Genomic DNA, 16,545 nt, shown 5'->3' on the forward strand with positions numbered 1-16,545 from the left:
TAATCTCTTACCGTCTTTGGTGACATGCACAACGAATAACCCTTCTTCATTCCCCAGAGCTATTCTTTCATGGTCTATGATATTAAGAAAAAAAAAAAGGTTATTTCTCTTTGGAAATACTTCTTCAACAATAGTGATAATTCTGATTAACAGAGACAGTTTTTTAATATTTTGAAATAAACAAACATAAAGCCAAACCCAACACATCCATGTAACAAAAAACCATTGTTAACCTTCCAATCTTTCAAATTTTTGGAAAAAAAGTCTTTTCCCATTTCTCCTGTTAGTCGATGTAACAGCAAGAAACATAACAAACCATTCAGAGCACTTAAGTGTACTACTGACTTTGAAATAACGATAATATCCTATTTAAATAATTTAAATAATCAGAGTTTAACATAGTTTACGCCGTAGCATTTAAAATGACTAAATTCATACTCTGCTTTTATGTTTTCTCTCTGGTCCCACAAGCAGATTTTGTAGTCAGTGATTTACGTCTATTCTATAGTGCTAATTTTGCCCAGTTAAGGAATTATGTTTACAGAATAACAAAAGAGTAATGTCCAATTCTCAGTCAAAATTATTCATAATTATGAATACATGTGAATAGGGGAATACTCTTAAATACCTGACAAAAGTACTGGGTAGTAAATTGCACTTCTCTCTTAAACCCATACACATTTCCATATGGGATAAAACAACTACATATTACTCTCCATTCAGTAGATAACGCCATTTAACACGTCTTTTGCAAAAAAAGCATGCTTTTAGCATACCCATTTTTCTTAGAGCTTTCTTCTTATTCGTTTCATACCTATGATTGCTGCTGACTGTGTTGTTTTGATGAGGGGTAAGGTGCTGTCATAAGCTTCTTTGGGAACATAGACTGAGCGGTCTTTGAGTTTGTTCTTCTTCAAGATCCTATGCAATTCATTCAGCACTCCTACCCACTTGCTTTTTTCATTCTCACCGTCTGCTAGAATCAGGATTGAACACTTATTACTGGATGCAGAGAGCTGGGAAGCTGTAACCTGGAAAATTTTAAAATATATATTTTAAGTCATAAGCGATAAAAAATGTCATCATGATAATGTTTACAAGGGTATCAGATGCCTGTAAGTGCCCTTTTAATTAGCTGTCTGAGCTAAGAATGCAAAAATCTAGCCTTAGTTAACAGAAAGCACTTGTATCTCAATCAAGAACCCACAGCAGAAAAACCTGTAGATGTGAACAACTCAGCAAACAACTCAGAGAAAACTTTGGCTTTATTCTAAATGCATTTGTATTTATTCTATAATTTGGAAATGTCTGCCCTAAATAAGCTAGTCAATTGTTTTTCACAGCAATTTTATAATGAAAAGCATTTCTTACAAAGTATTCTGTATTTTTTTTAAGGCCAATAGTTTTCATTAATAATTTAATGCGATAGGAATGGTCTTTATGGAAGAATGATCTGTGATCCTTTTCATGTATTTGGTACAGCTACTATAGACAAAAATGAAAGCCCCTTTTGTAGGTTTATCTCCTCTCAGCATGCAGAGTGATGATCAGTCTAAAAGCCGGAAAAACAAGGAGTGAAATACAATGGTATAGTAAAAAAATGATAGGGGAATTAGTAAGACACCAAAGATACTTCACTGAGGACAAAGCTTCAATAGAATATCTAGTAAAAATAAGAATAATATCAGAAAAAGCTAATGATGGCAAAATCCTGATACCAAATAATAGACATAAATTTTGATGAGCATTTTACACTAGATTTCTATACTGACTACCTGATGAATGGGAGTTTTCAGAGATCCAGTGCATATATACAAAGAAAATACATAAAATAAAGGCTTCAGGAAAAACACAACAAATTGAGAAGCAGCAGGCAACTGTAGGAAGTGAAAATGTAGAAGATCATGAAGAACAGAATAATTCCAAATGACTAACAGGAGGCTGAGAAAAGTACGTCCTATTGTGAAGGTTAAAAAAATAAAACCCACATAAAGGGGAGATGAGAGCTTGTCTAAATGTACCAGTGCTATTTTTAACCACGAAAATGATATATGTACAGATCCTTATGCATTGCTGCTGCTGCCATGGATACCACATGGCCAGAACTTGCAAAGGAAATAAAATACTAGCAAGCCGTCAGTGAATGCGCACTGTACATCATACTGTGAAACCCTGTACTTCTGGGTTACTAGGTTCAAGATGTAATACTCACCCTAAAGATACAGGGGATATCTTTTCGATTTGCATGGATGACATCTGAGGCCAAGACAGAACTCACTGAGAATTCTTCATCCCTTATGGAGACCACAAACATAATTGGAAAAGAGTTAAAGAGTAAAATCTGTATGTTTGTTTTTTCCTTATATTTCCATACTACCAATAACCTTGTTTTGTGAAGGACACAAGACGACAGTACTGAGACCTAATTTTAAAAATTATCTTTTCCTCTTTATCTGCAGATGAAACTCACAAATGCAGTGTTGCATAATTAATTCCTGGTAAATGTTGATGGAGATAAATCTATTCAGAGTATCTGGTTTTTGTCTGTTTAAATTAAAGCCTTTTTGAAAAAAAATAAAAATAATCAGACTTAAAGAATAAGCCTGGACCAAGAACACCTCTCCAACTCTTTCATAAAAATCCAAACTCACTAGAAGCTATAAGCTCTCTGAGACTTCCTGGATAAACTAACCTAGTTCAGAGATGAGCTTTACTTAGTTGGTATGTTAAATGTTCTCAACCTTCAGTGAAGTTGGTAGTATTTCAGTAATACTGAAGACAGTGGGAACAAACTATTTAGCCCTTCTGAATCAGAAATTGTATTAGCTTTATGCTATAACAAAGTTTTATCCGTCTTTCAAAACTCTATTCAACCCCAAAAGGATGTATTTTTCTTCTTTATTCATTCCAGATCTTCTACACAGCTGAACAGATGCATTTTGGCACATGATGTAGTAATGGAAGTTTAAATTGCCACATATGAACACACAAGTGTAGTTCAGGCTAACTGCAAATACTGCTTTTTTCTGGAAAATTAAAGGCGCTCAACATGGATTACAGTGTTTCATAAAAGCTCTGGAGATTGCTTACTGATTTCAGAAAAAGGAAAAGCATAAAAAAACCTCCCAGTGCCTCTGAAAAGCTCCCACTCAGCACCGAACAGCTTACCTCATGTCTATGACCTGACTCACTATCACGCTGGGCTGGGATGCTTTTCCTTCTGCTACATCATACAGGAAGAGTTTAAAATCACAGATCACTGCCAGCGCTCTCTGCCAACCTTTCTTTACACCAGCTGGTTTTGGTACCTTTAGCAAAACAAATTCTGATCAACTCTCTGTAAGTTTGCATGCAATCAAAAATCAAACACACAGTACAAAAATCAATTCTCTCATCTGGGCTGACAGGCTTTTAATCAGTGATAACGTTAAGCAACATAAGCAATAGCACAGGTGCAGTAAGAGCATCAAACACAGCCACACAGACACCACAACATATTATTTAAAAAATTCATAGCAGAACAGATTGTTTCTTCTTATTTCACAAACTCATTCAAAGCTATAATAACAAATACAGAAAAAGAAACCCATCTCTAGTTCGTCAACAGGAATATGGCCAAAATTATGTCAAGTAATTTTTTTAGTATTTATGTAGAAGTATCCGCACCAATGAACCTAGACAGTATTAACACCAACAAAAAGACTCAAAAACTCACAGACCCTGGAAGATGATCTGATCTCTAGAGATGGACTATTCAAGGCCAACTCAAAGCACAATGGCCGACAGAGATGGAGAGAGAATTACTGTTGAAAATGCTAAGAGTTGCTTTGTGAAAATTTAGGTCTTAGTTTCCAAACCGTTACCGTAAGGTATAATTGAATCCATCTGCCCCCTGATGCCCCAGTTAGAGTTTAATTCCAGCTCTGGAAAACAACAGATTTAATATAAGTGCCCCAAATGCAGCTATCTGATACTTACTCGGACATGTCCTTCATAAGCTGTTCCTATGCCTTTCTGTGGATCTATTCCCAAAGGTCCCTTAGTCTGTTCGGGAGGGATTGGACATACTGCAGGAGCCTTGTCTGCACAGGTCACGTGGCAAGAGAATCCACATACTTGTGAGAAGGAGAAGGAACAAAAAGATTTGATGGTTATTTCTTGCGCAATTCAAAAGCTATGATAATGACGATGACATTCATAAAGGAATCCTCTCTTTTTTTGACCAACAGCTGAATAGTTTCACTGAACTTCGCTACAGCGAGACAGAAATGTAAGTCTGCGCACAGCAGCAATTCATGCTTTTATCTGCTCTAAATTCTGATTTTCTCATTTTCAGAGAAAATCTCATTTCAACACAGCCTGGTTTCATCCAGGTAAGAAAGAGCCTAATCAGAAGCTCATACTGAGATAATCTCTAAGACTTCCTGTAGGCCCAACTCTACCAGTAAACAAAAAGCTGGAAGCTCCTCTAAATAATGAGTGTCGTTCTGTGTACAAACGTACAAACCTAGAATAAATTAGTCCTGGAAAGAAGCAAAATTGGTACTGAATGGCAAAGGTGTCTTACATTTTGACCTGAGTCAGAAGCAAAGCTGGACTGACTGTGGCCCCTTATTGCTATTTTAAGTAAACTGAACTAAGATCATCTACCACCAACTGGAATAAGTATGTTCCCAGATAACTAGGTAATCTGTTACATAAGATGTTCAAAGTGTTTGGCTTCTATTGTTAAAAGACTGAAGCATGAGAATACATTCTGTTATTCAAAATATAAACAGAAGACTCCTGCATTATCACACCACATTTACTGTGCAATTTGCATCTATAAGAACTTCAGTTCACATTTCCTGCTTTCGCAAGTGCTTACCTTCACAAGTACAGCCCTGTCGTATTAACCCGACCATCAGAGACGTGCACTGATTGCATTTTGTTGGTGTATTAAATGATTTCACTACAAACTGGTGGGCTTTAGGCTGCAAATCAAGCAGACAAGGATGGTTAATACCTGTAACACTTCTGAAGAACAGTTATTTTTTTCACAGACATAAGCGTGCACAGGTGCATTTAAAAAGGTAGCTTATTTGTGTTTGCTGAAATGAGATCTAAGCTCCTAACACATGGGCTGAAAAAAATTCCTCATCATTATTGATAATTTATTGATTATGATTATTGATAATTTAAACCATTTCTGTAAATGAAACCATGGAAACTGGACCTTGTCTCAGAATACGAGTTTGCCTCCATTGCAGATAGGAAAGTTGCCAAAATTATTCCATTACATTCTAGAAGTTGAATGTGTGTATGTTTGTGCTTGGTGGGCACCTGGCGGCCAGCCAAGGTCAACCCACCACAGTATTTTTTAAGCTGCAAATTCAATGCTCCTCTGTAAGAAGTGTTGCCTTAGTTCAAAGAAAAATATCAGGCTTTTTCAAAATTCTAATTTTTATGCCAGAAAGCATGACAGAGTTCAGTTTTATGGTGTCAGGCACAGGCAATTTCAGAACACCCAATTTAAAAGCAAGAGTATAGATGAAGTTGATTTTGAAAGAGCTTATCTTCTTGCTAGTTCTTGGGAACACAGACTAGATGAGTAAGTGTTTTAATTCTCTCTCTCCCCTCAAGGATGGCAGTGCTGATGCTATGATATCAAGGCTAAATGACTACATAATGTGATAGCATGATTCATAAAAGGCCTTAGATAAAATCCAGGAAGCTGCTTTGGTTTTCTAAAAAACCTCCCAGAAAAGTAACAACTGGTAGGTGGAGAAAGGGTACAGCATAGGGTGTACGCAAAAGCTGTCCAAACAACCTGGATAATGTATGTGATCTGAAGTAAGACAATTTTGCAGACTACTTTAATGAGTAGGTATATTAAAATTGTACTCACTTTCCTGTTTTTCACAGCATAAGATATCACAGCTAAAGGCTCAAACTTCATCCATATTTAATGACAGTTTTACAGTTACAATGGAAGCTTTCTGTCTACAGATGGATGTCTTGTTTTGAAACTTGCAGGGAAACAATACTTAGCTTTAAAAACTGATGCAATCATAAAGTAAGAAGGTTCTTTAGGGAACATAATAAATTAGAAAGCCAATCATTCATTACTAAGAAAAATATTTGCAAAAATGAAATGATGTGCACAGTAAAATCTCTTTCACATGATTCCAAGTGCACTTACAGTATTTTAATTGATCTACTAAGATGTTGCCAAGAGAACACTGACTGCTCAAACTTTTCAGCTTTCCTTTATACAGATGAAGTCTTTTGCTATTTTGCAATTTATCAAAGCAGAGAAACAGATCTATTAGAAAGACTTACTTACTTCATGGATTAGTTGCAGAAAAACTGTCATTTTTTAAAATATATAGAAGATTCCTAAACCATCGAGGCACTTCTGAAACTTTTATGAGAAAACTTTTCCTTTAATAGCTTGTATCTTGTTCCTCATTTGCTTGAATAGACACAATTCACTGTGAATTAGCATACACTGATGGCTTATTTGGCCAACAGCAAAATAATTTCAACAACTGACGTAAAATCAGTATTTATGCAAGTAAAAAGCCAGAAGGCAGAAAAACTGGAATTCCTTCTCCCAGCCCAGTGCTGCAATGCTGGCTGTAGTGCTCACTCTACATTGCTTATAAAAAATGCAAATCTACGTTTTCATTTTAGACTTACTCTTTGCCTTTTCTCAAAAATAAGCATCTAATTAGCACACAGATGTGCTAATCCGACAGCGGCCCACAGTGACATCAGTTTTATTGTATACAGAGGATAGAGGCAGGTTGGTCAGACACATGTCAGAAAACAGTCTCTTTCTAGGAAGTCTTTTTTCCTTTCTTCATGTTCTGGTTCATTTATCTCTTTCTAATGCCCAAACTACTGTTTTTCCTATAATCAAATGCCTGTGTGCTGCTACAGTGGAATGCCTAGTACAACTTGTCACACTACATAATGTAAGAATGAAGGGTTTTAAATTTTAGAAAGCAACCAGCTTGCATATAAATAACCTTTCTAGGCAGTTCTGGTAAGATTACTGTGATAAACAGTTCTCCTGAAGCTGTTGCCCAGGAGTGATATTTTCCCCCGTACTATGTAAAAAGTGCGAACGCTTGACTGAATACCTTTGGTGCAGAGAGTCCCGATCCAATATATGCTGTCCTCATGGTTGGTGTGTGAATTGAACGGGGAGGATGATCTGTAACCTGAACATAGTTCCCAAAGGATCAATAAGACATGCTATCAAAGATAGCTTGAATAAAGTAAAAAGACTACAACATCCCACCCACCCCATCCCCAAACATACAGGCAGTGAAACCAAACTGATTAACACAGGAAAGGACTCAGAAAACCAAATCTTATTTCTCAGTAAAATTATGTGTAAGATTCATCTTGTAAATGTCAAAAATAACTTTCAAACATTTGACTGAATCTTTTCTAATGTACAATAATCAGAGTGTTAAATTTTTTAACAGGGAAAGGGAACATTATTATAGTTGCAAAGCCTGGCTAATATTTCGTATTGACAAGACTTTCAGGAGAACACCAAAGCGTGTTCTTACAAACTACAGTATAACATTAACTTTGTGCCAACATTTCTTAAATATTCATGACTGAGGCATATGTTATGAAAAGAGACTGTATCTAATAATCGATTCAACATAGTTCCCATCCCTAATCAATTAGCCATATGTGAAAGGAAATGCAACATTCCTCAAAATACAATTCACCACCAGTGAAGAAGGCTTTTACAAGGTTCTAAACAGTCTCGCTGCAGAGGAGTGAGCTTCATTCTAAACAAAAGGATTTGCAATAACAATTTTTTTATGAGTGAAACTGTTACTCCTTAAAAAAAGACAAAAATTTGTCAACACTGAAGTACCTCGATTGGTTCAATCTCACTAGCTGTAGAAGGAGACCTTGACCTTGAATGGAGATGAGACTTGCTATCTTCATCCCGTGATGGAGTATTAGACAATGTAAAATTCTCAACTGAATCAATCTAGGAGAACAATTCAAGAGAAAAAAAACAACCGAAAAAATAAATCAAAGACCTCATTAAAAAAGAATTCTCAACTCTTACCAAAATAAGATATGGGAGCGGTAGAATTCCTAAAAGAGAACTGAGAGGATAAAAATTCAGTTTTAAGCAACTTCCTAATTAAAGTACAAAAATGCAATGAAAATTATTGAATATGAACACGCCAAGGCTTCTGCTGAGAGGTGAGCACATGCATAAGAGCTGCTAGTTCAGGGGCCTAATAAACACTTGAAGAGACTTGTAATTCAGCATCTTAGAAGGGTGAGTATTTTCTAAACACTACTGCGTTTTGTCCACTGGTAGTAGAGATTTGTTAGAAGTGAATTCCCATATAGCCCATGTAAATCACTGCAAACATATTCAGGAAAAAATAAGGAGAAAAGGCAGAGCAAACAACGAATTTCCTGAGGTTAGTGTTAATTATATTCGCAGAGAATTGAGGGTTTTTTTGTACGCCATTTGAACTACAAACACCTCCTTACCAGGAACACAGTTTCTTCAGGGCAGTATTTTCCTAGTCCTTCATACACAATGAAACTAAGCCCAACACAGAACTACACTGAACAACAAAGCACATAGGTACAACCAGGTATCTTGGAAAACAAGTCATCTTTTGTCAGTGCAACTGAAAAATCAGAGAATGCAAGATTCTTCTTTGAAAACAAGACATCTCCATATCAAAGTTTTCTATGTAAACTTATATTTTTTTAAAAAAGTTATAGTGAGATGAGGATGCTTTTCTCCACTAATAATAAAACTAAAAGCTGGAGGCCTACAGAAGGCTTCACTGCATGTCTGGCTTTTCTGGAGCAATGCTAGCATCAGTTCCCCATTGCTAAGGATTTGGCTAGCTTGCACACAACCTAAAATATGCAGCAACGTTTACAGAAAGCATTGGAACATTCCAGTGTTTTTTATCTCATTTGCCATTGACATCATACGAAGAATTCTGCAAACTTTACTGCTTTTTGGGAATAAAATACACTGCCAAGACAATCTTATACATGCATATACAGTCCTGTTCTCCAGAAACTCAGTCATGGTAGCGAACAGGTGCAGTTGCTGTTTTTCCTTTTTCTTTCTTTCTTTTTTTTTTTTTTTTAAAAATAGTAGTGAGTTAAGTTTGATGGCTTCTAGTTTTGTCATAGCCTTCAAAAAAAAAATTATCTGGTGGAGAATGCTCATAATGCTTATCAGCTTAATCAACTTAGGCATATTAAGGTGCCTGCAAGTATTTCTTTAATGAAAACGGGAAATTCTCACACAGGGATACACCTGTTTTCTACACATCGATCATGTGTTTCAAGCATTGAGGCAAAAATTAGCAGTAAAGCAAACATTTTGTGCTCAGATTTATCAGAAGCAAATAATAATTGGAAGCTTTATCCAGTATTAGAAACATTGATGCCTTTAAGTAGTAAATCCCCAGACATGTAACATTGTTTCAATTATTTTAAACTTTTTTTATTGAGTCTAAACGTGATAATTTGGAGTCCAGTCAAAGACTGTTTAACCTCGAACAATCCTACTTTCTTCTTAAAAGTGTTATTAAAAATTAAGCCCAATGAGTAACTACAGGTGAATTTTTCATAGCAAGACATTCCTTTTCTTCTGCGAGTTAAACTCAGAGATCTAATCTATCATTTCTTAAATGTTTCCAGATACTCTAAAGGCTTTCCCTTTCAAAGTAGCATCTGCATACCAAAGAATTTTCATGGTATCTCTTAAAAAATTTAGTACAAGCATGATATGAATGATGGAACTTTTCTGGAATGTGCTACAAAGCCTTTGTGGTTGAAGACAACTGCTGAACCAGTAACAAATGTATTTTTACTTTACTTACGAACATAAAAAGCCTGCAAAACACACAGAACCTGATCTACCATTACAGAATTTGAAGGGAATTTAACCACCACCTTTACTGCAGAAACAGGGCCTTAAGCTGTATTGCTGCAGTAATCTCCAGGTTCCTTGCTTTAATGAGAAGAACTAAGTACAAAAGCAACCTGACTCAACTACGGCCAAAAGCTTACGTGGACCATATTAACACCATTAAAATTAGTTTTAAACTAATCCACTGGATTATCAAAAACATATTTCAATACTTCCTACCAAATTGTAATCTTCCACAGGACTGTGCTTAGTTGTCTACATGGTGTGACCTGTGTAGGTTTGAGCCAAAGCTGGCCTGTGTATACACATCTTGTGGAGAGATGAACTTCTGAATTGGAGCCACAGCCAACAAAAACAAGCAGTTACTGTAAGCTTGCCTGAGACACTGAGTGGTGTGCTTTGAACTGCATAGGTAAGGTCATTAGTAGAACTGTTGAGCATTATCGCTTACGTATTGAATATTCAATATAAATGCTTTGTATGCTTTCCTATTCCTATCATCATCGTATGCGTGTAAAAGAAACAAAAGTGGCAGTATGAGTTTAAAATGGACACAGCATACCTGGTACGAATTCAGTCTGACAAAGCTTTGAACACCGTGTTTAAAAATCCACCTTGATTTTTGAAACACCATAGAGCTTTCCAGCTTAACAGACTACAACACATCCAACTGTTTTCCTTGTATGAATTTTTCCTGCCCTCCTTGATGCTCCAATTTACTCAGTTCTCCACTTCCCATTTATTTATCTCTGTACTGTGATATTTTCTATCACTTCCTATGACACGCCTCCCAAATGCCAAACTTCTACCTTCTATAGGCAATTCCCATAACTAAACACATGCCCTCTGCTAAGGGCAAGGAAAGAAACAGGCCCTCATTTGAGATTTGCTCATCTTCCCAACCTGCATCTACCTGATCGATCAGCTTTCACAAAGAACTTTCATATTGAAATGAGAAAGTACCCAAAGCATCTTCTCCAGTTACGGTGATATTCTGCTCATAGGATTACCAAATGAAATACTCCAAAAGCTTTTAGCCCACAGCTGTAAAACAACAAAAAGCACAGCAGCAGCAGCAGCAAACGGTAGCAGCAGCACAAGACATGCAGTGAGGTAAATACACAATCCATACGTTAAACAAAGGCATGTACATAACAGGCAAAAAATAAAGGGCCACATAGAGTAAGACAGCCTCTTACACGTCTGCCTTTGTTAGCTGGAATACAGGAAGGAGAGCGCTTTAACAAAGAAAGGAGGAGAATATGTTACAAAACCAAACAGTGACACATATTATCACAGTGACACATATATCAGAATTCGTCGCTCTATATCTCCAGAGGTAGTGTTTAGACACACACAAACATGTTCATTTTTACAAGTATTTTGAAAACAAGATATTCTGGGGCAACAAGAGGGAAGAAACATCAAAAAAAAGGAACAGTTATTTTAAAGTCTGTAGTTTTATGCTGGACCATAGCAGTGAAACTGCAGGCTACGTTACACTAATAACTTGTAGTTAGCATCTCTGTACTTTGAACAAGATGAATAAAGCAATCTCTTGGAGGCGCAATGTGTCCAACTTAAAGTATCATTAAGAACCAGAATTATTCTAAACTTAATTATTAATGTGCAGGTAGAGCCAGGGCTCTCACCACACACTACTATGGCTTATTCTGTTTAATAATGAGAATTTAGAGCATGATTTATTCTGTGGTTATTTACAAAGTTCAGATTTGTTTACTCTAACCAAAGCCCATGGGGACTGCATGTGAGGACAGATTGCAGGAGGATTTAAGATATCTATTTTTAACTCGTAATGTGTTGATAACAGGGGAAAAATAATATTTTCTACCAAGTGGAGAAAATAATTTTGTCAAGGGAAAATGGGATTCCATTTTATTGTTATTAAATAATCAAAAATTCATCTTTAAATAAAACAAGTTGATTGCTTCTAGTACCTAATGAGATACACAAAGATCCACCTGGCAAAAAAACAGAACCCAACACTTCCATTATCAGACACTTCTAGTGAACACAGGAGACTTAACACCTAGACGACATTACTGAGAGACAGCCTGCAACACACAGGAGAAACAGCGGCAAAATATAGAAATTAGTGTATTAGAGCCACTGGGAGTGACTTCCCTCCCCACCAAAATCAGAAACCAGGGACAGCAAAACCCATTCCTACTCCCTTTTGCACCCTCCCATGTGCACAGGAGATGCAAGGATCATTTCTGAACGCGTGGGCTTTCACAGCTATGAGGATTTAGGCACCGGTTCTGCCAACCTGACCGAGTATCTTTTCAAGGAGGGACAGCTGGAACCAACAATGACTGCTACTCATCCGAATAGTGAGCTACCGCTTTTCTTGCTCAGCATCTGCAGGCTACAGAGGCAGCGGGATATCTATTTTTACTTCTCTCCAGTAGAAAATGCAAAACTATTGCTTTCTTCATTGAAAAAATTAGCATTAACTCCAATCATTAACAGAATGCTATAAACAATTATGTAATTTGGATGGCAGACACACAAGACATACCCACCCTAGTAAACTCCAAATGTAATCAGTGGGCCAAACTCAGTGCTGCTTACACATCTATATGTTAAATAGACTTCAGAGATCTTGCAAAGAACTTCTATGTAACTGCAACTGCATATTATTTTACACTCCCTCTGTCATTTCTTAAGGAAGCACAGAGGCTGAAGAAACGATAAGGGCCATTAGTAATATTTACTTTGGGTGCTTGATTACAGTAGAGGCTTTCCTGAAACCCATGCAATATTGCAGCACTGCATGAGTCTGACCTGAGGACTTCTAATTCTTCCTTGGTCTTAATATAAAGAACCCTCACACTTCTCAGGTTTGACTGAGCACAGACTAATTCTTCTTGAGATGCTGCAAGAAACACTGCCCTTCAAGGTAACTACTGTCAAAAAGAGATATTGGAAAGGGAAGGGAGGTCACATTCAGTGGGGAGGGATTTTTAATACCCTTATTTTCATTTAAGTCTGCCTACTACATTGATATTGTAGCAACTCAATGAGCTAAAACATAAATAACCATTCATTTCAATAATTCAGAAGCTATATATTATGAATTTCTCTATGAATGAATCAAGTAATTGTCCAATAAATGTGTCCTGGTTTCAGCTAGGATAGAGTTAATTTTCTTCCTAGTAGCTGGCATGGTGCTGTATTTTGGATTTAGTAAGAGAATAACGTTGGTAACACACTGATGTTCTAGTTGTTGCTAAGAAGTGCTTATGCTAAATCAAGGACTTTTCAGCTTCCCATGCTCTACCAGGTGCACAAGAAGCTGGGAGGGAGGATAGCCAGGACAGCTAAACCAACTGGCCAAAGGATATTCCATACCATATGACGTCATGCTCAATATATAAACTGGGGGGAGTTGGCCGGGGGGGCAGCAATCGCTGTGCAGGGACTGGCTGGGCACTGGTCAGCAGGTGGTGAGCAATTGCATTGTGCATCACTTGTTTTGTATATTCTTTTATCATTGTTATTATTATTATTTTCTCTTCCTTTGTTGTCCTATTAAACTCTCTTTACCTCAACCCACAGGTTTTAATTTTTTTTCCAATTCTCTACCCCAGCCCACTGCGTGAGCGAGCAGCTGTGTGGTACTTAGTTAAGGACTGGGGTTAAACCACGACAAAACGAAAGATGCAGAACTGACTTTAAGCACAACTTAATTATACCACCTTTCACCTAACACAGTCATCAGCTTTATTTCTCTTTCTAATAAAGACAGGTAGCTCAACAAGTCTTGTATTTGTCTGCAAGGTACTCTTTGCATCTTTGAACAGTTAACTCTCTTCTTTTGCAGTTTTGCCAGATGAGAAAGAATTCTGCCCTGGTGTTAGAGACATTAGGCCCAGTCCAGTCTAGTCCAGAAATGTACCCTTGCCCAATGCAACTGAAGAAAAAAATGCTCCTGTTGGCCTCAGATTGAAGATGTAACAGGGAAAGTTTGATTCGGCGTGTAGCAAGTCATCCACATGCAACAATCTACACATTAATACCTGGCGTTTTACGTAAAACTAAAAGATGGGCATCTGAAAAGATTTGATCTGGGTGCACCAATCAAGAAGAATGTCTCAAAGGACGTACACCCACAGTTGAAAATTCTTCACTTGCATAGATTAAAAAATGTGATTTTGTCAAAATGCTTGTGAAAAAAATATGCTGCCTTCTTTAAAAAAAAAAAACAACCAACAATAAATACAGAATAAAGTACTGATGTCCTTCAAAACCAACTAGATAGCAACCAGGAAAACTTTCTTGTCCTAAGTTTCTCTTTGCAAAACAGAACATTATCAGCTACTCTGCCACATATGCACTTCAAATCCCTTTTAACAGGTTTTAGGAGAGAGTATGAGATATTTTTAAAGGTAACTTTCTATGAAAGAACCTGCTGATACAAACTAAGTGTTCCTAATACTCAGGCAACATAGAGAACACTTCTTTAATCCAGATAAAGGATATAAATGTTACTCCTTTATTGTAGATTTAACATGACAGGAAACTGTACTCTCATTTTTTTTAATGTAAGAAAATTCCAAGAAAATTCCAAAATATCAGCAAGACAAAGTTTTCTATACGCTATACAAAAATGTGGGCAAGTACCTTCTACTACAGTACCACAGATGTACCTTCACATTTTGTCTAAGGTATATATACCTGATTTACAGAAAAAAAACATCTAGAAGAAAAGCATTCTTTCAGAGTTTGTCAAAAGAAATGCAATCAGTAGAACAGGCCTGTATACTATACCCTCTTTGTTACACTCTTCACAGCAGACATTTCTAGAATAAAATTAATTGTATCACATTTTAATGCAAATAAGATTATACTATTTTAAATACATATGTATAAATATGTGTGTATGTGTATACACATACATACAAGCACACACAGACGTACACACACGATATACCTACAGAGTTGTAATGGATGGGCCTCTACCACGGATGCACAGTATATACTTCAATTTTAAAAAGCTTATTATTATTTCCTTTCATGTGCCTACTACTTCAGTATGGAAGAAATATAATGCAGTCAATTTTCAGCTTTTAACTTAATTCCCTTAGTATGCAATTAACTAAGGTAAATATTGCAACACTGTCCTGACAGAAAACTAGCATCTCAAATGGCAATAAAAAATAGTAGGTTCATTTCAGTTATAATGAAAATTGCTTCTTACAATACAGGCTAAAAAAGAGACAACATTTTATTTGAGCAAACAGAAATTAACTGTATGCAAAGAAAACACTTTCACTGAAGTGATCAGAAAACTTCTGGAAACAACTAATGATAAAGTAATAATATGAAGCAATAGAACTAAATGAAATTAAGGTGCCAGTGATTTTGGAACCATTTTCCACAGGCCATATCAGCAGATAAGGCCCAAAGCAGCTTCTCCCCATTAGAAAAACTGTTTGCAGTTAAAAATTCTTCACCTGCACCTAAAGAAAAACATTTACTTTAAAATTGAACATCCATCTATATAAATAGGTGTAAGTATGCTATTATAGAAATATTCTGTTCTCCACTGCACTTGCAGATTTTTTAAGTTGACTGCATTAATGTTTGAATATTCCAAATCAATCAACTCATCTCTGTTATTGAGGGATTTACTGGTTTGAAAGTCAAAGACTTACGTCATCCATAAAATCAATCAATGAGGATGAAGAGGAGGAAAAGGAATCCTATTTTAATGAAAACAGCAGTAAAAAAAAAGAGAGAGAGAGAGAAAGAGAAAGAGATGGATGAAGAAAACTGTTCAGTATAAATAAAAGTGCAAAAATAAAGAACTGTAAATAATTAGTGCCAGTAACAGTTACCTCAGTAAGTTTTCATTAATTGCCTTTCATAGACAATTAATCAATAAACTACCTGTATAAAACCCAATGTTCTTCCAGCATTCACTCACTAAAATAATATTCCTACACTCCAACAGGAGTTTTATACTGAAAGTAACTTATAAGATAAATAATTAAAAAGCAAATTAAAAAATGGTATTAATTGTGAGGACTTCAAGAGAGAATAATGAATTAATGAATACACAATGAAAAGAAAGTAAATTTTGGAACATCAGTAACATAAGGGATTATGCTCTTTCATAGCTAAATGTGATGACCTTGTACACCCATCAGGAAAAAAAAAGGGGGCAAATTTTAGACCAATGTGTAACTGTAAAGGTGCTGCCTTGTCCCTTCTGAATTCAGTTTGACCAATATTTCACCCCAGCTGTTCTTTTAAAAGAAAAATGATGCATTGCTTACTGTTGATTAAAAAAAGAAGATATTAAATGTATAGTATCGTTTCAATTTTTTTCTTCCAGGTTTTCTACCTACACTGGTCTTTTGTCTGAAAGTGACAAAGGAATTAAACAGATTTTTTTTTTAAGTATATAGGATCTGTGGAGAGGAGATGAATAGTAGTTATCTGGATTTTACAGATTGTGTAAAATGAAATGAACATGAAAACAACCTAATAAATATACAGTACCAATGACTTCATGGAATACATTCAAGAATTATTTACATATTTTCTCTCATTTTTACCAAACCAGTATCCACATTACT

At 36.1% G+C, this 16,545-nt stretch overlaps 1 protein-coding gene across 1 annotated transcript in view; it reads right to left on the minus strand.

Annotated features, from left to right (window-relative positions):
• The window catches only part of CDC42BPA (CDC42 binding protein kinase alpha), a 192,187-nt gene that overhangs the window by 27,181 nt on the left and 148,461 nt on the right, over nucleotides 1-16,545 (minus strand). Inside the window, exons 23-30 of the mRNA XM_075147264.1 lie at nucleotides 7,886-8,005; nucleotides 7,128-7,208; nucleotides 4,868-4,973; nucleotides 3,979-4,115; nucleotides 3,169-3,308; nucleotides 2,213-2,294; nucleotides 815-1,031; nucleotides 12-74 (exon numbers count right to left, since the gene is read on the minus strand). Coding sequence (XP_075003365.1) covers nucleotides 12-74; nucleotides 815-1,031; nucleotides 2,213-2,294; nucleotides 3,169-3,308; nucleotides 3,979-4,115; nucleotides 4,868-4,973; nucleotides 7,128-7,208; nucleotides 7,886-8,005 — 946 coding nt within the window. The remainder of the gene's footprint in view (nucleotides 1-11; nucleotides 75-814; nucleotides 1,032-2,212; nucleotides 2,295-3,168; nucleotides 3,309-3,978; nucleotides 4,116-4,867; nucleotides 4,974-7,127; nucleotides 7,209-7,885; nucleotides 8,006-16,545) is intronic.

Source organism: Calonectris borealis, chromosome 3 (assembly GCF_964195595.1).
Source record: "Calonectris borealis chromosome 3, bCalBor7.hap1.2, whole genome shotgun sequence".
Taxonomy (NCBI): Eukaryota; Metazoa; Chordata; class Aves; order Procellariiformes; family Procellariidae; genus Calonectris; species Calonectris borealis.